We start from the raw sequence: 24831 nt of genomic DNA on the forward strand, positions 1-24831 counted from the left end.
GCCTAAAAGAGAGTCCTTTTGAATTGGATTACTCAGCGTGCGCACACCTCATCTTACTATGATTTTTTTCTTCTCCACTTCCGTCTGCAGTCCTTTTCCCAGTGCTTCTAAGCACAGCTATTGTGTGACTTTTGTCAGACTACCTTTGGATATTGCCCTTGACCTCATTATTATTACTCTTGACTTGGAAGGAATGTTTTCCACCCAGGAATTTTAGCATGTTCTGCTCCTGCAATTATTTTTAATTACTCTGGTTGTGGTTCTGGTGTGGATTTGCAAAGTCTACAAAAATAGTAGCAATTTTATTTTCAAGAACAAACTGAGGATTTGGATCTTCACTATTGTTTTGCGTCTCTGTGCATGTGGGAATACTTGCATTACGGGCGCGTCCTGGTGACAATATCCATGGCTACATTCCCCTGTCTATTCTGGTTCTTGCTGGAAGAGTTACAGTAGGAAGGTGACTAGTGGGGGTGAGTCACAGAATAGGCTTGCGATCAACACCCCCTCACTCTCACACAACCTACAGAAAGAAGAGTGTTGAAATTTGAGAAGCTCATAGTGGTCCATGATACTTTTAAGTGTACTATTGGCAGTTATGATGTCTAACGTCGCGACTCTTTTGCATTGAACATTATTTTTCAGTGACTGGTAGGCTGAGCGAAGATAAGAATTTTGTTCCTAACCACCGTGCAGGTAGCAGGGCATCTTAGGGGCATCCTAGCCCACCAGGGACATGTTTACACTGGATGAAAGTGTGGTTTTTCACATTTTAGCTTCAGAAAGACCTCCTCCAGCTGCTGAGAAAAAGTGGTTTGTGGTAATAGACTTGTACAGATCCCAGTAGCCGTGCGGCTACCAGAGGGAGTTTTTGTATACATTAATAGGATGAGAGTAAACTCAGCTGTGCCTTCACTGGTTTTACTGAACTGTCATGTATTTGTTTCTTTGGCATCAGGGGAAAAACATTGAATTTTTGTGAGTCTGGCTTTCTCTGAACTGAGCATTTTATCGAGAAGACTGTTTAGAGTAATTTCATGTTGAGTGGAAAAGTGACCGTATCTGATGCTAAAATTTCACTGGGGGAAGATATATATGTGTGTGTGTGTGTGTGTGTGTGTGTGTGTGTGTGTGTGTGTGTGTGTGTGTGTGTGTGTGTTTGTAAAACGATGTTTGCCAATACTAATTACATTACATTAGTCTTGTGCAGTGGAGCTTTACGTTTATTTCCAGGAATTAGATCAAATATACACAGCAAAGATGAATCATTCAAACTTTGTGTTTTTGTATTCTTCTGTATTTGTGCACTTGGGAGTCTGTGTGTGTGTGTGTGTGTGTGTGTGTGTGTGTGTGTGTGTGTGTGTGTGTGTGTGTGTGTGTGTTGCGTTAGTAGAGGTGGGCGATATATCGTTTAGACGATAATATCAAAATTGTTGTCTGGACGATATGCAAAATTGGGATATCGAGTATTTCATAATTTGTACAATCCGACCCCCCAAACATGAAAAGAGCTGAAGGAAGTTAAAGAAAAAACAAATAACGCACACTATAATCTTCTAAAGAATTATATGTAGCGATTTTAATACTGTAGGGGTTTGTTTGACTGTATTTTTTTTACAAAATCACGATCGTCCCGCACGAGAGTAAGCTGCTACTAGTTCTTACCTGTGCGTTATGACATTCACTCAAGTCAACAAAGATGGCGGTGCGTGATTGTGCAGCGGCTCTCCTGTCGGTGTATATTTATACAAGTACGTACAGCCACACTGAACTAATCAATACAGGACCACGATACAACACAGCCGTTACGAGAGCCTTCCAGGCGGCTCATAACATCCCGGAGGAAATAGCCTGACCGAGCCCTCTAGGTTGTTGTTGGCGCTAGCACGCCGAGCTAGCTATCTACCGGCAGGATGAGAAAATAACTCCGGCACGACCAGAGGCGGAGGACTGCATTTTTGTGCACAATGAATGGAGTACCAACTGCAGGATCGTTGCCCAGTACGGCTCACCTGACCTGGAGCCCTGTCGGTAATATACTGACCATTTTATTTACTACGAAAACGGCACACTGCCGTCTACATAGCCCCTGATGCTAACGTTAGCAAAAGTTTGGTTCACTGCTAACCATAGTGAACAAACTGCAGCACGATCACCTGGATACGGGATACAGGGGACTTTAACAAGGCGTCCTTAAAGTCTGTTCCCCTCCAGCTTTCTCCCAGCATGTAGATTGTGTTACTAGAGGGAAGAAAACACTACCATGTATACTCTAACATCGAAAAAGCACACAGAACTGCACCTCTCCCTCACCTGGGCCAGTCAGATCACATCCAACTCCTGATCCCAGCATAAATCCCGGTCAGAAGGACTATACAGCCAAGTAGGACTATCAGAACCTAGTCTGACCCAGCCCTGTCCCAGCTCCAGGACTGCTTCCAATAAGGACATGGTTGTGTGCAATATGTTACAGAACGGAGCCCTTTGTTTGTTGTTATGATTTCATCTTGCTTGTACATTTTCTCAAAAGAACCACCAAAATAGCCTCCGAACAGGGCTTCTTTTAACTTCTAGAAGGATTTCAAAAATATCGTCTGAATATCGATATCGAGATAATGAAAAAAAATATCGAGATATTCATTTTTGTCAATATCTCCCACCCCTACTCCTGCGACAGGTCAACTCGCACTCAAGTATGAGCAGGAACATGTTGCTTGGGTTTGAGAGAGGACAGATTAGCACTTTGCTCTCAAGGAACGGCATTGTTCTCCAGTATCAGTGGAACCTTTGTGTAAATATGTTTACAGGACCTTGTACTGTGTGGCAATAGTGATGGAAAATAAAGGGGGCCTATGCAGGAAACCACAGGCAGGGAGAGAGAAAATAGACTTCTAAGGATGGTGAGGTGGAGGTAGAGATAAGAGAGAGAGCTAATTATGGGAATTGATAGAATGGAAACATACGTGGGGGTGAAGGAAAGGTACAGGGAGATGCAGCCTGCATTTTCTGGTCTGTAGTTACTCTGGAGGGAAGCAGGAAAGGGAAGAGGGTAAGCCATTATAAAGTTTGACATTAATAGGTTTACTGAACCTTGAACGTTCTGGCATTCGAGGCTTTGGAAACCGTAGCCAAGGACTGACTGCAAACTAGATTTGGGGGGTGTTGTGTCAAGATCTAAAAAAAGTAAGCGACAGACAAAAAAAAGTGGTGAAAAGTGGTGGACAGCGAAGAAAAGTGTCCTTGGGGTTTACCAACAGGCTAGACTTTTGGAGACTTACCGTTTAAATCAATATTCCCTCAACCCATTCAAGTCCATATACAAATATTTACTTCTCATTCACTAGAGACATTTCTAGAGGAGGGAAAATAATAACCTTATTTATGTGTCATGCGTGAAAGGGCCATTTCCCATTTATAGTAAACACAACAGTCCTAGCAATGCCACATCAAGATATCATGGCGGTTAGACTGCCACTTTCACGGGGCACACTGTGGTATGCTCTACGGTTTTAATTAAAGGAATCGCCACCTGTAGGCCTAGAAGGTGGCCCGGGAAAAAACTTTTTTCGGGTGAGTAGTATTCGATACTCAAATGATGGAGTACTTCTGAAGTGATGTGCACAATCAGCTAAATACAGCATAGAGTATCTTTTCCATTTATGCAGTGCTGCTCATGAGCATAGGAACCCATGCTAAAGTTGACTAAAAAGAGGAATAAAAAAACTATCTTTTAGAAATTGATCTTAATGCCTTAATTGAAAAAATTTGGAAAAATCCAACCTTTGAGAACACCAATTTTCTTTTTTAATGAATAATGCATCGTCAATAAATAAATGTTCTTCCTTAAAAGACAGGGGGCATAAGGATAGACACCCCTATGTTAAATTCCCATAGAGGCAGGCAGATTTAGTATTTTTAACCTGTTAACCCCCACCGGCCCGTCGGCGGGCCGGTGTGGGTTAACAGACGTGTTCTGATGTGTTACATAATAGTATTTAACCACAAAAGTTCAAAACCTTTGTCAATATGGACATGCTGTATATCGTTTGATTCGTAAAATTCTCTGCAATTGAATCATTCAGTTCATTTTACTGAAATCATAAGCACCAAAGCATTATTCATTATCTTAGTGCTCATGCTATTTAAAAAAAAAAAAAAAGAAAATTATGATGCTTCCCTACCTGTACGCTGTCCTAAACGCTAAACGTCAATCATGGCAGTTGTAGCCAATCACATTCCCTTTCCAACGGTATATAGCATGATAGGAATATCCAATGGGAACCAGTCCAAATGAATGGGTAACAGACCTAAGCCCCGCCTCCCAGAGCCAGCATGCGCATACATGTGATTTATGAGAAAAAAATATGATCAACAGTGTTTGAATGAATGTAAAAAGGGTTTTTAAGTCATTTTAAGTATTTCATATGTTTTTTCTAATAGCATAGAAGTGAGTAAAAGCATTTAGCAACATTTGGTCACTTTGAGAAGTTTTGGAGAGGTTTTGGCACACCGGTGACACTTGTTATACCAAATCCTGAAAACTCCCTAGCACCCACTAGGTTAGGACTAGAGTTCTGAAACTTTATATAGGTCTTCTTGACAAGGTGTAGAAGGTTTGAGTTGTGTCCTGCATAGTGTGGCACAAAGTATTTCTTTGTTATTTTTTTTCAAAAATTACGTTTATTTAGACCGGACCAAAATAACTATTTTGAACCATGTTTGAACTGCTGTAGTGTATGTTCTGTTTTAATCCCATGCTAATCAAGCACATGTCTATAAAGTAGAAGAAATTAGGTTTCAAATGATGCCTCATACATGTATTTTGGCCTTACAGTTCTTCTGTTATAAGCGTTTCCCTTTGGGAACGAGAAATAGGCGAAAATCAGGCAAAAGAGGTGGATGTTAACAGGTTAAAGGACCATTTATTTATTTACGATACATTATTCATTCACAAAGAAAACGGGTGTCATTAAAGGTTGGATTTTTCATGCATGGGTTCCTATACTCATGAGCAGCACTGTAATCCTACGCCGCAATTTGATTGGAGTGTGAGGTATTGTTCAGAGTCCTGTGTCCGTGTAAACAAAACGAGCTGACCAGTGTACCGGCTGGGTTACAGGATACAGAATGTACTGAATGTATAGAGGCTTAAGAAAGCATGGAGGGAAGGATGGACATAGGAAGAGGAATATATGCAAGTGAGGGAGTCAGTGAGATTTGAATGTGCTGAGTGCGCTGTTGTGTGAAGTCACGGTGCCGCAGTGGTAAATGTAACACTGTCCTGCTACATCGTAAGACACTAGTCGAAATAGCGGTTATCTCTGCTCCCTTACAAAGCTTTCCAGATCTCGGTGTACGCTTTTGGGGGATATGATTTTGTGAGCCACTGTGGATGTCTTAGTCTCAACTGCACACTGTTTTCTTCATCTGTTTTTTTTTTTTTTTTTTTTTTTGGCAGATGCACATGCACCACTTTAACTGGATAATGGATTTCATCATCTTTCATCACTTTCCCATGTTGGATCTGCATGTAGTAATGTGCTGCATGTGCATTTTGCTCTTAAAGTGCTAAAATATGTTTTGAAAAGTAGGCCCAGGTGATTTACGTTTACCAATGGTGGGTTAATAAATGGGCCATGATACTTATCCCAATGTTTAAGTTGTTAATGGTGTGTTTTATTGAGTGGGATCAAATGTTTCAACCTTCAACTGAGCTAGTGTAAGAAGAAAAAGAAAACATTACTGAGCAAATAAAGGTAGGGCATGAAAAAAACGAAAGAAGAAAGAGGTTTTCCAAGTATTTTTTTATTTTTTATTTAGCAAAAGGGTCGATAGATTTGCTAAACTGTGTTTGCCTGTTTGCTCTGACATTATACCTGTGTCTTTAAATATATAATCCACCATGTCTTTTGCTGTTTGTTTTTTGTGCATATCCCAAACGTGTTTCTTAAGTTTTCCCTTCTTAAAAACATATTCAAACTTTGATACTCTTTCTTGACTCCAAACAGATGTATACATATTATCAAAGGCAACACTGCAAAAAAAATGTTGTGATTGTTGCGGGCAAAAATCCTTGATTATTAACACTTAACACTTTTTCTTAAAAAATTTCGAAGGAATATGCAGGATATTTATGCGATGAAATTGCGAAAAAACGCAAAAACTGCGGTTTGATGAAAAAGAGAAAAAAAAGTGATTCCCCAACTCGATGATGTTCACGTTGCGTAATTACATCACTTCATAACGTTCCCATGGCAACAGGGGAGAATGGCTGCTCTTGTGTGAAGTAAACGCAACATTTTTCAACTTTCTGCTAAGATATATGTGACTTTTTTTGCAACGAAAATGCGGGGATTATGAAATCATGCAAGCCCCGCATATATTGCGCGGAAATCTGCAATTTATGTGGCAAAATTGCGCCGTGTTTGAAAAAATGCGGTCCCTGCATAAATTACAGACTTTGGCTGATTATGCATTGAATAATGCGATGGCATAATCGCGGGGTTTTTTTTTCTGGAGTGACTGACTGTCTGTTTGTATACAGCACGCTCGGCCTCCTCTTCTCCGTTTTTGATGAATTTCTGTAGCAGAAACAGCTCCACCTATAGGCCTGGCATATGAAGTAGTGTGTTGAGTCTTTTACAAAGGGATCCGTTTGGACGCTAATTTTCTTGGAAAGATGCCAGGGAAGACGGAGGGGAAAAAAAGATAGTTTTGGTACGTGTGGACGTGGTCAGAGATTAATAGGTTTGCTTGTGTCACACAATATGTATAATAACCGCGATGTGCCCATTTGTTGAGTGAATTTGATCAAAATTACAGCTTCTATGGCACGTTGACGTGCCTTAACAATAGGACAGTAGCTTATCCTGACTATAAAACTATAGAACAATAGAGGCAGGTGTTTTAACACCATCATACACCACTGTGTGTTGCTCTATAGATTACTCAGTGAGTGATTTCCTGACTTTCTGTTTGATAGCGTCCCGCTTGCTTAAGCTAAAGCCATCATCCTTTTTGACTTACACAACTGTCACATCATCACCCTTATAGTTTCACTAACAACAACACCGTTAATCCGAATCTAAAATGTACCTACAACACTGTTAATCAGTGTCTGTAATTCACCAAACATGCCGTCACCGTTGTTTAGACATTGGCAGCCTCACCTCACTTGTATAAGCCAAACGTAACACCTCGCTCTCCTGATGAAACGTTGATTATGTTTATTTTATGGTTTAAACAAACAGTAGATCTGTTTGACATCGGGACCTCACGCTCACAGAAAGGCCAAGAACCGGAGGTTACAGGTTTAAGAGGATGTTTTCCGCAAATCCAGTTTCTTTGTGCAGCCCAGTATCACACACAACTGTCAACTAGGAAGCAATATGTCACGTTCTTTCAAATCTTCACGGTAGCCGAGCCGTGTAAGGTATTAGTGCAGCTATAAGGAACCTTATAAAGATCTATCTTTTATAAGGCTCCTATGCAGTATTTAGGAAGTAAAAAGGGGTTCAAAACATACTGTGTCTTTCACTATTTATGACAGATCATTTTTCTGAGGTCTACTTGCTGTCAGCTAATGATACTTACGTATAGCCAACTTTTCTTTGTGAGCTCTCTGTGACCACCAGAGAAGATATTAAGCCTTAACGTGCAGTAAAGTGCTGCATGACTTACTGTTAGTCTTTGGAATAAACTTTGTTTTGGTTTTCCTCTGTTGCTCCATAGAGTGCTGGTGATGTAGGATGACTCAAACGGTCTATAAATGAGTTTCATGTGTCAGTACATGTACATTCTGCATACAAATTTTGCCTCATCTGTAAAAAGTCCATGTTGCTTCACATGGAATTACAGTTGCTTTACATAGAACTAAAAGTTAAACGGGGATTGTTTCATTTTTGGGGGGGTCTGGACTAAAGGAAACAAACTACAGGTGAAAGAAAAGAAAAGAAAAAAAAAACTATAAATAGAAGCCAAAGAAGATGTTGATTTTCCTTTTTAAACGCAGCAACACACATACTCAAATAAGACAAACGTGATGGTATTTAAGTTTACAGTAAATTAATGCAACTGTCCTCCTACGTGTTTATGAATAACGGTACGTAGATTGACAGCCAGCCTAACTCCACTCAACAATGACATGTCAGTCGGCAAGTTAACATCGGAACTCTTGACCTATTAATGTCTTTCATGTTTTCATCACATTGATCTCATTGAAAAGGAGTGAAACCATAAAGAAAAGAAATACACCCATTTCACTAAACTGCTAGAGTTACAGTACATGCTATGAACAATTAAATGCAGAGCAATGAGCCGATTTCTCTGGTACATTGAAACATAAATGGCATGATCCACAAACAACATGCTTAGGCCAAGCTGGTGTTGTATTGTTGAATCAATTGATGCACCATCCACTGCAGTTTGAGGATATAATTGAATTTTATTGAATTATATTTGATTTGATAGAGGCAATGCAATTAAACATACTGTAGTTCAAAATACAGAGCATGAAACCGATGTGCTGCAAAGAGTTTATAGCTATTGTTAATTTTCAACTAATTTCCTTAGTTAGGCTTTTACATTTACAGTATAATTTAAATATAGCCTATAGCTTTCAGGATCATGAAACCAAAATGCACTACAATATGGAAATTATGGAACAATATCATATGGAATACAATAAAAAAACATTGGTAATGTACAGTACAATTAGCCAAAAATGGGTAGAGCTCTGGTTTGCTTTTAGCCAGCACTTAACCTTTTGAAAATATGTTATGTCTGGATCATTTGATTTCAATTGTTGATGTCTTCCAGAGTTGACAGCCCTTAATGGAGAAAGATGATTGGTGATTTAGATCTAAGATGTGGTATTTTACAGTTGCCATTCATTGCACCTACTTACTCTGTTCCTTTCTTGTCTTTTGATATATCTGGAAAGAGGCTCTGGGCTTAAAACCTAATTTAAGGAAACAAAAAACAAATCGCCTAAAGCTCTCAAAGCTAAGTAGATTGCATCTTTTTAGTAATCATCCAACAATTGATGTGCTTGCATTGTTGTAAGACTCTAAACCATAATCACTGTATGTAATACACAAAAAATATTGTAAGATGAGTTGCCGTCACTGCACATTCACAACCTTCCAACTCCTCACTCACGCCACATTTTGCTCTTTGTGAAGCAGAACAGGGTTTTTGACATTGAGAAACAACTTTGTACAAATGAAAGTAGTGAACTCTTTATCAGTCTTTTAGTCAACCCACAGAAAATGTCTCCCTTGCACTTTCTGTAGAAACATGGCATTGAGAAGTTCATAATGTTAAGCAGGACAATGAATATTGAATAGTCTCTATGAAGTAAACCCATTTAAAGGTTAGACACTATTTTCTTTGACATGCTGCATGATCACCGCTGGCTGAAAACCTGATTTAATCCTTTCAGACTTGATTTCAGCTTAACCACTCAACCACTATTGAATGTAGTCAACACAAAAGTAGAAGGACATCCTGCACTATATACCTGACTATTGCACATTCCCTCCACATTTTTGCACATTCTGCACTAAACCATATGTCCTTCTTTTCATATTTTATTCCTTTTTTGTTAATGTATGCACAACCACCAAGGCAATTTCCTTGTGTTACTTACTTGGCAATAAATCCTATTCTGATTCTGAACAAGAGTATTACAGCGCAACACACTGAAGTTGTTCATTTTTTCCCTTTTTCTTGTATCCTTCTTTCTTTTCCAGTCTTCCAGATTTTCACTTTCTATGTTTTGTACGGTTTAAAAAAAACAACCATTTATCATCGGAGTGTTGCTGTGGCCACAGATTGGGGCTTTAAAGTCCCATTGACAGTACAACTTTTTTATAACTACATTTGTCACTTTGTTTTTCTATTAGGTTTGAAGACTCCGGAGATATTTGTATACTTATTCTAGAAAATGGGCAAAGTTCTTTAATAAGCTATCCGTACAGTACAGTGTTTGTGATATTTTGTTGCACTGCACACTAATGTATGTGGAGCTTGTGCACATATGATTTAATTCCTCTATATCTCACTCTCCTCAATGACAAGAAGCTCTAATGAAGCATGAGCTAATCACATTGCTCCCACTCTCTAGGGCAAAGTTGTGGTGTGCAGGGAACCGTTTAGTCATTCTTCTTTCATATAGACGGTTTCACTGGAATTGCATTGCTAGGCAACAGATTGGGTTCTATGTTCAGTTCCTGTCAGCTGACGTCATTCATGAACTGGAACACATTTTAAATGTTGACGTTTAAAACCGTGTGAAATGGTCTGTTATGGGTCTGTTGCTTGTGCTTCTTATGGATCGGTCACTGCTGTGTTACGACCCCCCCAGCTTCAGGAACATCCTATTTGAACAGGAAATGCATTTTATGGGCCTTCAATCTCCCTCTCTCGCTGTGGAGGAGTTTTTCACATGCAAAGAAGTGGCACCAGACGTATGATAAGGGTGTTTGTTTTGGGCTGAGTAGCTCACAAACACCTACACCATGTAGTCGTTCACTCTTTATCACATTCACAGAGCCTTTTTTTAGTCCCTCTCTCTCTCTCTCTCTCTCTCTCTCTCTCTCTCTCTCTCTCTCTCTCTCTCTCCCCCCTTCCCCCTCCTGAGGATAAAATTATCAGCAGCACCGCATCACACTCTCATAACTCCATGACACATGACAGTGTCATTGTTATATGCTCTAATGTCCAGAATGTTTCTCCCATTCAGTCCAACTGAAAGCATATTGTATGTTTTTTCTTTCTGCCACACTCTCTTAATTACACGCACTGCACTCAGGAATAATGTGTATTTAATATTGTAGGCTAATTGTTTCATGACGTCTGTGCATACTCTGTAATGGTCAAAATGCCTTCTTAGATAGATACAGTATATACAGCCAATCAAATCATCATCACATATTTGCATAAAGCAGTTGAATGAAATGTATGTCCTGTTGATCACTGTCTGAAATGCAGGGGGGCAAGCTCTGAAAAGAGCATCAGATTGTTAAGGTCTGTATTACTCGGTGAATTTATGATTTTAGTTTAAATCCCGTTTTGTGTGCCGAATCCATGTTCACGACGTGACATTTTGTGACCGCTGGTAAGATGGCGCAGCGCCGTACATTTTACAAATCAAGCAGCTCTATTTCCCAGCTGTCACATTGCGTCTTTTGACTGCTGCTGGTTATTGACGTTACCACTATCTGTCTGATAAACAGGGTTGACACAGTGCCGATTCATGTTTTCCTCCGTGGGTGCTCACACGCGCACACCCTTTAAAAAAAGAAAAAGAAAAAAAGAAGGCTATCTTTCAAGTCATGACCTCACCACTTCTCACAAATACAGATAGGATTGGGAGATGAGAAGTTTAACTGACACGTAGGCCTAACCGCGATCAGCTTCGTGGGAAATTAAGACTCAATGCCACCGACATAACCAATCACACTATGACAGACGCTCCACTTAGCACCAACAACTGCAATGTTTAATTTTAAATGAAAGTAAAAATGAACTGGCAGTCTGGTACACGTGGGTGCTCAGTATTTTCCGTGGGTGCTCGAGCTCCGGAGCACCCACGGTATCGGCGCCTATGATTCGGGTTGCGGTGTTTTTTTTTTTCTGAGCGGGGTTTACACCTGGATGTTTGCGTTTTCAGCCAGCGGTCCATTCATGTTTTCATGCGTCCGTCGATGCAGCGCTTCCAGGCAGTCGTCCCGCACCGGTGCACACATTGGCTCAACATTACGAGACATTGCTTCAAATTTGTGCGTGAATTTTCCTGTGCTAGAGTGCTAGATTCGCAGCAATCACTGAAATGATGCGCAGTACCCACTATCCCACACTGAAATTCTGGCCCTGATCATGCTGTTTTTATGAATGTGCCATACACGCAGTAAATCAGCCTCAGCTGATTTCAGGTCAGTTTAGTGCGATTTAGCATGCTGATATTACCATTTAGTTCAAAGCACCGGTGTGCCTAAACACAGACTCACAGAGCTACTTGACCCATCAAACTCCATGCCAGTATAGCTTCATTTTATTAAATTGAAATGAACCATCACCTTATCGTGGTGGAGAGGTTTGTGTGTCTCTGTGAACCTGAGGGCTGTGTTGTCTGGAGCTTTGTGCTCCTGGTAGGGTCTCCCAAGGCAAAGTGGTCTCAGGTGAGGGGCCAGACAAAGAATGGTTCAAAAACCCCAATGAAAAAGCTAAGCAGAGATGGAGTGACCCTGCCCGGAGGAAGCCGGGGCCCCCGTCTGGAGCCAGGCCCAGGCGGTGGGCTCGTCGGCGAAGCGCCTGGTGGCGGGTTTGCCACGGAGCCCGGCGGGCACAGCCCGAACAAGCTACGTGGCAACTCCCTCTCCATCCCATCGGCCCACCACCTGTGGGAGGAACCGTTGGGGTCGGGTGCGATGCCACATGGGTGGCAGTGAAGGTCAGGGGCCTCGACAGACCAGACCCGGGCGGCAGACGCTGGCTCTGGGGACGTGGAACGTCACCTCTCTGTGGGGAAAGGAGCCGGAACTGGTGCGGGAGGTGGGCGCTACCGTTAGATCTGGTGGGGCTTACCTCTATGCACAGTCTTGGTTCTGGAACCATACTCCTGGATAGGGGTTGGACTCTTTTCTTCTCCGGAGTTGCCCAGGGTGTGAGGCGCCGGGCGGGTGGGGGGATACTCACAAGCCCCCGGCTGAGCGCCGCTGTGTTGGAGTTTACCCGGTGGACGAGAGGGTCGCCTCCCTCGCCTGCTGGTTGTGGGGGAAAAACTCTGACTGTTGTTTGTGCATATGCACCAAACAGGAGTTCGGAGTATTCGGCCTTCTTGGAGACCTTGACTGGAGTCCTGCATGGGGCTCCAGTGGGGGACTCCATTGTTCTGCTGGGGGACTTCAACGCACACGTGGGCAATGATGGAGACACCTGGAGGCGTGATTGGGAGGAACGGCCTCCCTGATCTAAACCAGAGTGGTTGTTTGTTGTTGGACTTCTGTGCTAGTCATGGATTGTCTATAACGAACACCATGTTCGAACATAGGGATGCTCATAAGTGTACCTGGTACCAGAGCACCCTAGGCCGAAGGTCAATGATCGATTTCATAATCGTTTCATCTGATCTGAGGCCGTATGTTTTGGACACTCGGGTGAAGAGAGGGGCAGAGCTGTCAACCGATCACCATCTGGTGGTGAGTTGGGTCAGAGGGTGGGGGAAGACTCTGGACAGACCTGGTAAGCCCAAACGTGTAGTGCGGGTAAATTGGGAACGTCTGGAGGAGGCCCCTGTCCAACAGACTTTCAACTCACACCTCCGCGGGAGCTTTTCGTGCATCCCTGTGGAGGCTGGGGGCATTGAACCTGAGTGGACAATGTTCAAAGTTTCCATTGCTGAAGCTGCGGCGAGGAGAGCTGTGGTCTTAGGGTCTTAGGTGCCTCAAGGGGCGGTAACCCACGAACACCGTGGTGGACACCGGTGGTCAGGGAAGCCGTCCGACTGAAGAAGGAGTCTTTCCGGGATATGTTATCCCGGAGGACTCCGGGAGGCAGTTGCAGGGTACCGAGAAGGGCCCGAAGGGCTGCAGCCTCTGCCGTGAAAGAGGCAAAGCAGCGGGTGTGGGAGAAGTTTGGAGAAGACATGGAGAAGGACTTTCGGTCGGCACCAAAGTGCTTCTGGAAAACTGTTCGCCACCTCAGGAGGGGGAAGGGGAACCATCCAAGCTGTGTACAGTAAGGATGGGACACTGTTGACCTCAACTGAGGAGGTAATAGGGCGGTGGAAGGAGCACTTTGAGGAACTCCTGAATCCGACTAATCGCCCCTCTATGTTAGAGGCAGAGCTGGAGGATAATGGGGGATTGTCGTCGATTTCCCAGGTGGAAGTCACTGATGTAGTCAAACAACTACACAGTGGCAAAGCCCCGGGATTGATGAGATCCGTCCAGAAATGCTCAAGGCTCTGGGTGTGGAGGGGCTGTCCTGGTTGACACGCCTTTTCAACATTGCGTGGAAGTCTGGGACGGTGCCAAAGGAGTGGCAGACTGGGGTGGTGGTTTCCCTTTTTTAAAAAGGGGACCAGAGGGTGTGTGCCAATTATAGGGGTATCACACTTCTCAGCCTCCCTGGTAAAGTCTACTCCAAGGTGCTGGAAAGGAGGGTTCGCCAATAGTCGAACCTCGGGTTGAGGAGGAACAATGCGGATTCCGTCCTGGTCGTGGAACAACGGACCAGCTCTTCACTCTCAAGGATCCTGGAGGGAGCCTGGGAGTATGCCCAACCGGTCTACATGTGTTTTGTGGATTTGGAGAAGGCGTATGACCGGGTCCCCGGGAGATACTGTGGGAGGTGCTGCGGGAGTATGGGGTGAGGGGTCTCTTCTCAGGGCCATCCAATCTCTGTACAACCAAAGCGAGAGCTGTGTCCGGGTTTCTCGGTAGTAAGTCGGACTCGTTTCAGGTGAGGGTTGGCCTCCGCCAGGGCTGTGCTTTGTCACCAATCCTGTTTGTAGTATTTATGGACAGGATATCGAGGCGTAGTCGGGTGGGGAGGGGTTGCAGTTTGGTGGGCTGGGGATCTCATCGCTGCTCTTTGCAGATGATGTGGTCCTGATGGCATCATCGGCCTGCGACCTTCAGCACTCACTGGATCGGTTCGCAACCGAGTGTGAAGCGGTTGGGATGAGGATCAGCACCTCTAAATCTGAGGCCATGGTTCTCAGCAGGAAACCGATGGAATGCCTTCTCCAGGTAGGGAATGAGTCCTTACCCCAAGTGAAGGAGTTCAAGTACCTTGGGGTTGTGTTCGCGAGTGAGGGGACAATGGAGCGGGAGATTGGTCGGAGAATCGGGCGCAGCGGGTGCGGTATTGCATTCAATCTATCGCACCGTTGTGACGAAAAGAGAGCTTAGCCAGAAGGCAAAGCTCTCGATCTACCGGTCAGTTTTCGTTCCTACCCTCACCTATGGTCATGAAGGCTGGGTCATGACTGAAAGAACGAGATCCAGGGTACAAGCAGCTGAAATGGGTTTCCTCAGGAGGGTGGCTGGCGTCTCCCTTAGAGATAGGGTGAGAAGCTCAGTCATCCGTGAGGAGCTCGGAGTAGAGCCGCTGCTCCTTTGCGTCGAAAGGAGCCAGTTGAGGTGGTTCGGGCATCTGGTAAGGATGCCCCTGGGCGCCCCCTAGGGAGGTGTTCCAGGCACGTCCAGCTGGGAGGAGGCCTCGGGAAGACCCAGGACTAGGTGGAGGGATTATATCTCCAACCTGGCCTGGGAACTCCTCGGATCCCCAGTCGGAGCTGGTTAATGTTGCTCGGGAAAGGGAAGTTTGGGGTCCCCTGCTGGAGCTGCTCCCCCCGCGACCCGACACCGGATAAGCGGACGAAGATGGATGGATGGATGGAGAGAGAGAGATAAAGTCTATTTCACATCCTGCTCACCATAGTACCACCAGGCCATAGTATAATTCTAAACAAATAGACTTTTTTTTACTTTTTCTACGCTACTGGCTTCTACTTTTTGCAGTGTGTACATCTTGGTTAAATTATAAAAAAAAAAAAATGTGTTGAGTTTATTTACGGTACAAAACTGCTTAATGGATTTTGTTCTCTAGCACAAGTGGAACTGAAACTTTATTTCCCAGAGATCCTGGTAAAGCCAGTGGAAACAAAAAGTCCTGTCCAACATAGTTTCTCTGTTTTTTATTAGAAACGATTTCCACTAGCCAGGAATAGAGGCGACCAGTTGACTTGTTGTCTTTGCCTTATAGGACTTTATGTAACATTGAATTTTCAATAATAAGGAAAAGGCAGAAATAGCCTGATTTGTGAAGTGATTACCTGCAACATGTTGCCAAACAATTTGAACATTGGTATGTAGTTGCTTTTGGTGAGGAAATTGATGAAAGCATTGTGACATGTCTGGCTGTTTTCACAAGCATTTTCCTTTCATACCCATTTGCTTGTACAAAATGGACTCAAAATGATGATGATGATGATGATGATGATGATGATGATGATGATGATGATGATGATAATAATGCTGTTGGTGATGTTGTTGATGCTTACTGCCGAACCTCTTAGGCTTGAAAAAAAAATCCATAATCATTATACCTCCTCCTTTCCCACCTCCCCCTCTCTCTCTTTTTCTTTCTAGATGCCAGGCCTTTTGTCCAGTCCTGTGTGTCTGACAGTCATCTGTTTTTTGTCTTGGTCGCTGCGTCCCAGTTGTGCTCAGATTCGGACTGATGAAGGTAACACATGCACACGTATGCATGCACACCAAGCCGAAAGACACTTTCCCAAGGACATCTTTTAAAACGCACACACACACACACACATTCTGTTAAGGATGAGGGATCATGGATTCCTTTGTGAACTATTTTGGGCACCCTTGACTTATCTTGACTCAAAGCACTTGTGGGATCTGAAGTTTCTGCAGAAGAAAGAAGGAAATAAACCCTTCCAAAATGTAGGGAGGCAGTGCCTCTTACCATAAAACACCTTTGTCCAAGCACAATCTTCTTCTTTTTGTTGAAACTTTGTTCATTGTTCAGTTGTTCTCTCTCCGTCCAATTTTCGATGTGCAGCGTTAGATTTTTATTATTATTATCTATGGTTGAATTGGAATTCATGTTTGTTTTTTTGATTAGCACTCTGCAAACAAGAATTGTATTGTTGAAGCATATTTTGTTTTGCCTCCCACAGTGCTTAAGGGATCTGTCTGGCATTAAGAAATTGGCTCTTCTTTTCTGTTTTTCTTTCTTTGAAAGACTGTTTTTCTCTCTTCCCTTCTTTCTGTCTCTTTTTTTTTTTTTACCTCTATTATTGTATCTCTTTCTAAAATCAGATAAATTCACCGCTACAACAATAAGGACACTCGCCCTTGGCCCTTCAGGTGAAACTGTCAAGACACTACGGCAGCTCCGGAGTCCTTTTTTTTATTGTTTGGAAAGTACTAAGTTTCATCCAGCTTGCAATTTCTTTGTCCACCCTGCCATCTGATTTTAATGTGAGGAGAAACTTGCAGCCTTCCTGTGTGTGTGTGTGTGTGTGTGTGTGTGTGTGTGTGTGTGTGTGTGTGTGTGTGTGTGTGTGTGTGTGTGTGTGTGTGTGTGTGTGTGTGCGTGTGCGCGCGCGTGTCTAGGCCCTCTTGCCAGAGGCAAAATCAGATATGAGTGGAACGCTGCGGGTTTGGGGAATAATGTACTTCACTGCCAATAAAACATGAATACACACATTCAGACCAGCCAACTCTTTGCACTGCACCAAGGCCCCAGGTGATACACACACTCACAGAAACAGAGGGAGGGGAGTATGTCTGTGTGTGTGTGTCTGTATTTTTAGTGGTTAAAGGGAAAAAGAAAATCTGGTTAATCCTGGGGAGAGAGGCATTGAATAAAAAAGTTGAGATAAGGGAAAAGATTGACACAGAGGGAGAAATAATTAAAAAAAGAGACCGAGGAAGATTTTAATGATGTGGTGTAACATAGATACATTTAAGGAGAAATTCAATCTTTAAGAAATTTGACCCACTGCAGTTGTGAGGTTGTGTCAAGCATAGATATGTTTTATATCTTGAATTTAAAAGTGCAGTTGACAAAACGCAAGAGCCACAATTTAAATTGGTGTTTGACTGTTAATTAAATAGGGAACAGGGTCTTCCTAACAAACTACAGAAAATTAAAGTTTTGCCAGCAATTATTATTCTGCAGTTATTTTCACCGGCTGTAATGACTATAACTGTTGCTGCGAAACTTTAGGTCATTTTGGGGGTTGGCAAAACCACACCAATATTCTTCACCTTTTCTCTGGTTAATTCGAAGAGCTGTTATCGGTAGATATCACTAGTAGATGTCACTTTTGAATGTCTAAATTATGAATTTGAATATTACGCAGTTCTGTCAAGTATACCTCTAATGTGATGTAATTAACATTTATGTCAAGCAAGTTTAGATTAGAAGTTGACTTTTCTCTAACTACTTAAAGTGTAATGTGATATGGTATGCTTGGCACAATCCCATCTTGTATAAAACTACATAAACCACAAATGCCGCTTTTTTTCTGAAATAGTTCAGCCCTACATTTAATGATTATAACCAAAATGTCCTTTTGGGCTCACTTTTGGTTTCACTTTCCGATAAGTAGTTTAAAAAATCCGCCTCAGCTGGAGTGTGTGAGCGTCTGTCTCTTCTCTTTGCAATATTTCCCTGATCTGAGCCATTAACTTGCTGATTAAAATGGCATCGTGATTGATAACAGTAGTGGACAGAACTATGAAAATACAAAACTAAACGAGTTTCCTTCTACATAGAGACTAATCATGAAGAACAAGGTGTGCATGTCCTATCTAGATTTGATATCTACAGGTATGTTGTGTCTTTCTATTGTCACACAGCTTTGTTTACAGTAGCCCGTACATTACCGCTGTCTTGGTAGCTCAGATTTATTAACCATGCCATGTGTTGTTTATGATTAATTGTTTCACATACACATCGCAGCCGAATGAAGAGGCTTTCATTTGCTTATTTACAAAAAGAAAACTCTCAGTAGGTTTCATTGTCCTCCTTTCTGCATTTCTCCTCCACTCAAAAATGTAAACGTAGCCACAAAATCACCGTGGAGCACGTTGCTGCTCTTTTCCCCGGCTGTTTCATTTAGCGCAGCTGCTAAAACAACAGAAAAATGAGCTTTAGGTGTGAGTGAAAACCAAGTATTGAAAAGGCCCTCAGTTTAGCCTCCAACTTGAGTATGTGTAAAATGTAATTTAGGATTAACTTAGTTGGTCCCTGAAGGGCACATGAGGTTATTGCAGCAGGGAAAACTAACATAAATATACCAATACAGCAAATGAAATAACAACATTCACCAAAAAGCTTCTACTCCTTCACCTGCTGTTATCCTTCGTGATATGCCAGTCAAACCTGTGACATGAAGAGAGGTTTGTTTCAAAAATGAAGAAGGAAAAACAAAATGCAAACCTGGGACAAATTGTTTGTTACTGAGGGAGGAGAGGCCAGCAGGGAGTGTGCATGCCTGAGTGATTGAGGTTGAGAATTAATGAAGATGTGTGCGTGGCAGACTGGCAGTCAAAGTGATGTTTTCCCACTCCAGATCTACTGTAAATGCCAGCTTTCATATTATGGAGCCAAGCTAAACATGCCCATACCTACTGCAGATAGAGTATCTACTTGGCAAATGACTAGTCACCACAAATATTTGTTCAGGTATACACTGCAGTTATTGCTTTAAATCTACACTGCCTTTCAATTTTGCATGATGGAAAGTAACAGTTTATCATCCTTAAAGTTATTGATACAAATGGTTCTACTTCAGTTCATAAAGGGCTCCCCACACTAAACTGACTGTATTTGGCTTCTCAGCTTTTTCTTACATATTTAGACACATTAAGAGGAGACATGCAGGTGAATAGGGTCAAATATTTTAACTAACAGATATCAACATGAAACAACACGAACATCCCAGTTGATTACATACATTAAAGCTATAGTGCGTAGTTTCTGTCGCCCCCATGAGGAATTCTAAGTAGTGACAACAACACCTTCGGCTCGTCCACATGATACAAGCCTTCCGTGATCGCGCACCGTCCCGACCCCTCCTCCACGCAGTTGCTAGTAGCCAAGGAGGACACAGAGGATAAAAAAAACATGATGGACTCTTCAGAAAAGGTAATTATCTTCACTCAAGTTTCTGCGCGCAAAAGTCGCCGGACGCCACCAGTTTCTGAACATAGCCATACTGAGAAATCCAGAGAGAGTTGTGTGGAGCTGATGGTCTTAATTAGCTTTGTCGCAACTCATCTGGCAATGGCTTGAATGTAACGCACGTTTATTAATATCAAAAAGTTACGCACTAAAGCTTTAAGACAATTATCTTTGTATATAAAGTTTTCTGAAATTTCAGGGTTGGTTTTTTTCCCCCAATGGTCTGAAAGTAGACATGTTGTTGTGAAAGCAAACTAGCCTAAAAACTCAAAATTGAAAAATTATGTTTTTGCCTGTAGTGTCTACCCTTAATGGATACCTATGGCGTTATGTTACTGAGAGATCTATACATGGCTACATTACGTCTGCTGGCACATTAAATGGTCTGTTTACCATGCACAACATATAACTTTGGTTCTATATGCCCAGGTTTGGAGAGACCATGTCTGAAACATGTGCTGCCGTTCTTTGTTTGTGCCGCTACAATAGTTCCAATAAAAATTGTGAACATTGAAGTTTCTGTAGGTATGGTGAGCAATGATGACATTGTTCCTGTTGAGTTTTTCAAATGTTGTAATAATATGAGCACCCCATTGTGTAAGGGTGGAGACAGAAAAAAAGAGATGGATATCTCAAAACCACAGCAGATTGAAAAAAAAGAAGCTATTTGCATGGCTGGATGCCACTACAAGTGATTTTGGGCAGAAATAAGTAAAAAGAAAAAAACTTAAATCCTGTGTCCAACAACAGCCATCTCTGTCCAAAGGTTCAGGTTTGTGAAGTTAGGGCTTGGAGCACAGGGCGATGTTGAATCTTAAGACTGAGCAGTTGTCCAAATCCACAGAAATGGGTGTTGTTACTCAGCACTAGTAACTTTTCCCGTTCCAAACGCAGACTGTTTTGAATGTTAATATCAAAAAAATGTTTTCTGAAATGGATTTTCAGAGTTAAAGTCTATATCTGTATCTTGTTCTTAATATCTTCTTCAAATGCTTAACTGCTTCTTCTCTGTCTATTATTGAAGATATCTTAAAGTGGATTTGCTGCTACAGAGTAATATTATTTTAGTTGTGATAAACTTCCAGAAAAATTAAACACTGGAGCAGCTTTATACTGTGTGCCAAAGTCTCCTCCGCCTAGTGTCTGCAGGGGCCCGAACCTTGTATGGTCATGTTATTGTGATACTGTTGACTCTATTACTGTAAATGGTGGCACTTAAATCACATTGATACAGACAATGGAGACACACGGTATGTCAGATTGTGCACGTACTCCATACAGTGTGTTTTTAATATACTATGTGATGTCTGTGTTTGCAGTGTCAGGCGTGCAGTACGGACGCTTGGAGTCAAATGTGACACTGACATGCGGGAAGTCACAAATCAGGTAAGGAAAAAAAACTATGTCCTGTGTGCCTTGAAGTTGTGTTTCTTTGTCTTCTAATGACAAAGAGGTATTTTCAGCTCAGTCAAATGGGAGTTGGAAAGATTATTTATTTATTTTTTTTCTTTTCAATAATCCAAAACCTCAGTATAGCAGCTACATTTATTCAAGAGTCGTACAGGAACAAATTCATCATATAAGTTGTGGTGACATCCATTTGTTATAACCATAGACTAGAATGCATTAATCAGCCATCTAACTGTATTCATATGCAATAATGCATATTTGTTTAGCTTTGACTAAAAGGTAATGGACAAAAATAACCCTTGTGTACACACACACACACACACACACACACACACACACACAAATTCACACAGGAAGGCTAAAGTACTGCCTACATTGCTAAAGCAGGAGCAAAAAGGCTAAATTATCTGATTCGAGAGAAGGCCAATGTGTGCCATCTTTTCAAAGAAAAGTCAGTAAACGACAAACATGTAAGATGTTGTACGTAAAACTGAAGTGTATTGTCAAATCCCATGAAAAAGAAAAACCTGACCGTTAATTGATCCTGCTAACAGGTATTGCCGGTGTAGCCAAAGCTTCTCATATCTTATTCCTAGAGACGTTTTTATTGTTGTCCGAAACATATTATTGCAAGTTTGGTTGTAGTCTCTCGGGGTTTGTTGTCTGTGAGGAAAACCTACAGAATAGTACCAAATGTAATCATGTAATCAATGTATCATTTCATTGCATCATTGCACTGTTATTGTTGCGCTTGTTACCACTGAAGAGAATTTGTTTGTTTTTTAGTAATGTTTAACCATGTGCACTGTGTGACACCATGTTGTGTTTTACACACCATTAGGGTCATATTATTGTTTGTTGTATTGTATTTGTATCATGTTGTATATGTTGTTTTGTGTGGCTGCAGCATGGCTTAAGTGCCCAAGACAAATTTCCCACCTTGTGGGACAATAAAGTTAATCTTGATCTTGATCTTCAAAAGAAAGTTGTAACATGCAGACGTAGGTATTTGATGACTGTGATAATGCCACAAAAGAGTTTTAGTCGTGGGGTTGAGCGTTAACGCTCACAGGTTAGTGAGGGAGGTCCTCACAAGCATAACTAAACTCTGATGTGTTCCCGACCAGGATACCTGTGGTATGGCATCTCAACCACAGCTCCGTGTTGCCATGGCACAAAGTGACATCAGATGGAACCTTGGTGCTTCTGCACGTCGACCACTCAGCGCAGGGCAACTACAGCTGCTATGACAACCGGGGGCTCCTCCTCCACTCTGTCAAACTCAGACTGGGCCGTAAGTGTTGTTGCGACTTGTCCAGGCTTACAGCGCCTAATTTAGGAGTTTAACAGCTCTGCTCTACTTTTAGTCTCTCGCCATGGGACTGCACCTTTAAAGACAAAAACTCTCTGCAGCAGGAACATGGCTATGTCCCTCGTGTTTTACACAGCATCCCAGTCCCTCACAGTTCATTTCAGTCTTTGGATAATTCAGCATAAAAGCATAAAATAAGTTTCTCCTACACACACATTCCCATCTCTCTCTTGAGCTTGCCTCAACATATTTCCCTCTATGTTTCTCTGTCATCTAACAGTTTCTTTCTCTCTCTCTCTCTCTCTCTCTCTCTCTCTCTCTCTATTCAATTCAATTCAATTCAATTTGCTTTATTGCCATGAACAAAGAAAACATGTTGTTGCCAAAGCAGTTTACAGAAAATACATATAGTACATATCACATATTAAATACATTTAGGCGTCACATAGATTCTATACTGCACTGATAGTTACACAACACGCTACATTACAAAACAATTACATAACACAATATAGTACTTAACAGTTTTGTATAATATAGTTACTGTACAATCCTAAACCAATGTGTAATGTTGGGATCTTATAGTGGTGAGTCCCTCAGGTTGTGGCAGGCTTGACATTAAATCACTTTTTTTTTCTTCATTTTCAATATCTCTTACTAAAAGGCAGGTAAAAGGGTATTCAGCTGCCAGTGGAGCTGCTGTCCCTTCTCCTAGGAGAACTACCAGCTTCTCTTCTGATGTTAACATTGGGACATTTGCTATTTGTTTTGCTATTTTTCCAAAGTGTAGATCTCCTAGTGAAGAGAATTTTTCACAGTGGAGGAGGAAGTGTATCTCTGTTTCTATCTCCCCTGTCTCTCTCGCTCTCGCTCTCTCCCCCTTTTTTAATGAATGAGATTATATTCTAAACATTTGATTCATGCTGCTCTCTGGCTACAAAAAGACATCTTATTACAGCAGTGATGATCAGAACAACGCTACTGGCCCTCAGAGGAAACCGGTCTTATCGGCCGTCACATAGACAAAGCCCTCCGCTTCCTGTAACTGTCTCAAACAGGAAACGGCTTCCTACATGGGCTTCCTTTTGACAGGACAGGGAGTTTTCCATGGTCCTGGCCATGCCTCTCTTGAAATATTTTGGTTCATGATAGGGACACCATAGCACAGAGCGGTTCACTTTAGCCCTGAGGACAAGACAGAGAAACATTTAAAATATAACATCTATCAGGACCCTTGAAAAAAAAAAAAACTCCCTCTCTGTTCTGAAAATAAACTCTTGTCTTCTGACTCCCGCTTCCCAGACCCCCCTGGGCTGCTGAGCATTTCCTGTAAAGTGCCCAATCACACGCATGTTCGCTGCTCCTGGGTGGATTCAGTAAAGACCTTCCTGCCAGCCAAGTACAACGCCTCCTTCAGGTAACAGTGAGTTAGTGCATGTCAACAGCAACACCCAAGGTCCCATTCAGAACGGGCTATGAAGAATCTAAATATAGTGCATGTGCCACAGAGTTACAATGTGAATGAAGTGCATGTAGTGTGAGTCGTATCCCGATGTGAACCCTGTCTATCCTTCTCAGCTTCACCTCTCTTCACTCTGCCATATGGCACTTAGTGGAAACTTTCAACCGTGACACATTACAGCAGTTTCTTTTAAAGTGTCAAAGAAACTGAAGCGTTGGCTTCAGCTTCCAGCTTAGAAGGTATCTACAGTTTCCGGCACACACTTAGGTTGCCTTTTACCCGACAGAATGCAACACTTTTTGTTTTGTTTTTAAGGGGGACTGGTCAGGAGTGGAGGCCATGCGTTGTGGATGTCGCCCGCAAGCACTGTGACGTAGATCATCCTGCCTTCTGGCAGACCATCCATACCCTGAGAATCTCCGAGACCAACGCCCTCGGCTCTGAGACAACATCTGTCCGGTTTAAGTTACATGAGCTATGTAAGATCACATAAAACACACACACACACAGGAATGGGGTGATTAAAATAGTTTTTGTCATGTTAGTGACACATGTCTAGGAAGCACCTTTCTCTGAAAATTTCTCTGTTTTTCTTGTTTCCAGTGCTCGACACCCAGCCCTACTGAAACACTAGCCCTATTCTACTGTACTGTTCAAAAACTTGTATTGTGATTGGCTTGCAATATTGCTGGACCTGTCCCCTTTTTTATTTTTACCAGTTTTGACATAAAAAAGGAGCTTTTTCAACTGTTGAAACTTCAGGGATACACGCTTCGTGCTTCTATAGCACCTTGATTATCTACTCTAATTCTTTTTTCCTAATATCAATAGATAAACACAATAGCAAATGGCAGGATCTATAATGCGGCACATCATTTTTCCTGACAGCTGTTGTTAACGTGTCCTTTTGGTCCTCATA

The 24831-nt window shown here is 42.1% G+C and overlaps 1 protein-coding gene across 1 annotated transcript in view; it reads left to right on the forward strand.

The window, feature by feature from the left end:
- il11ra (interleukin 11 receptor subunit alpha) overlaps positions 1–24831 on the forward strand; it is an 84781-nt gene that overhangs the window by 50300 nt on the left and 9650 nt on the right. The window contains exons 2-6 of the mRNA XM_028600991.1: positions 16161–16257; positions 21048–21114; positions 22266–22432; positions 23753–23867; positions 24228–24391. Coding sequence (XP_028456792.1) covers positions 16161–16257; positions 21048–21114; positions 22266–22432; positions 23753–23867; positions 24228–24391 — 610 coding nt within the window. The remainder of the gene's footprint in view (positions 1–16160; positions 16258–21047; positions 21115–22265; positions 22433–23752; positions 23868–24227; positions 24392–24831) is intronic.

Source organism: Perca flavescens, chromosome 16 (genome assembly GCF_004354835.1).
Source record: "Perca flavescens isolate YP-PL-M2 chromosome 16, PFLA_1.0, whole genome shotgun sequence".
In the NCBI taxonomy this organism is placed as follows: domain Eukaryota; kingdom Metazoa; phylum Chordata; class Actinopteri; order Perciformes; family Percidae; genus Perca; species Perca flavescens.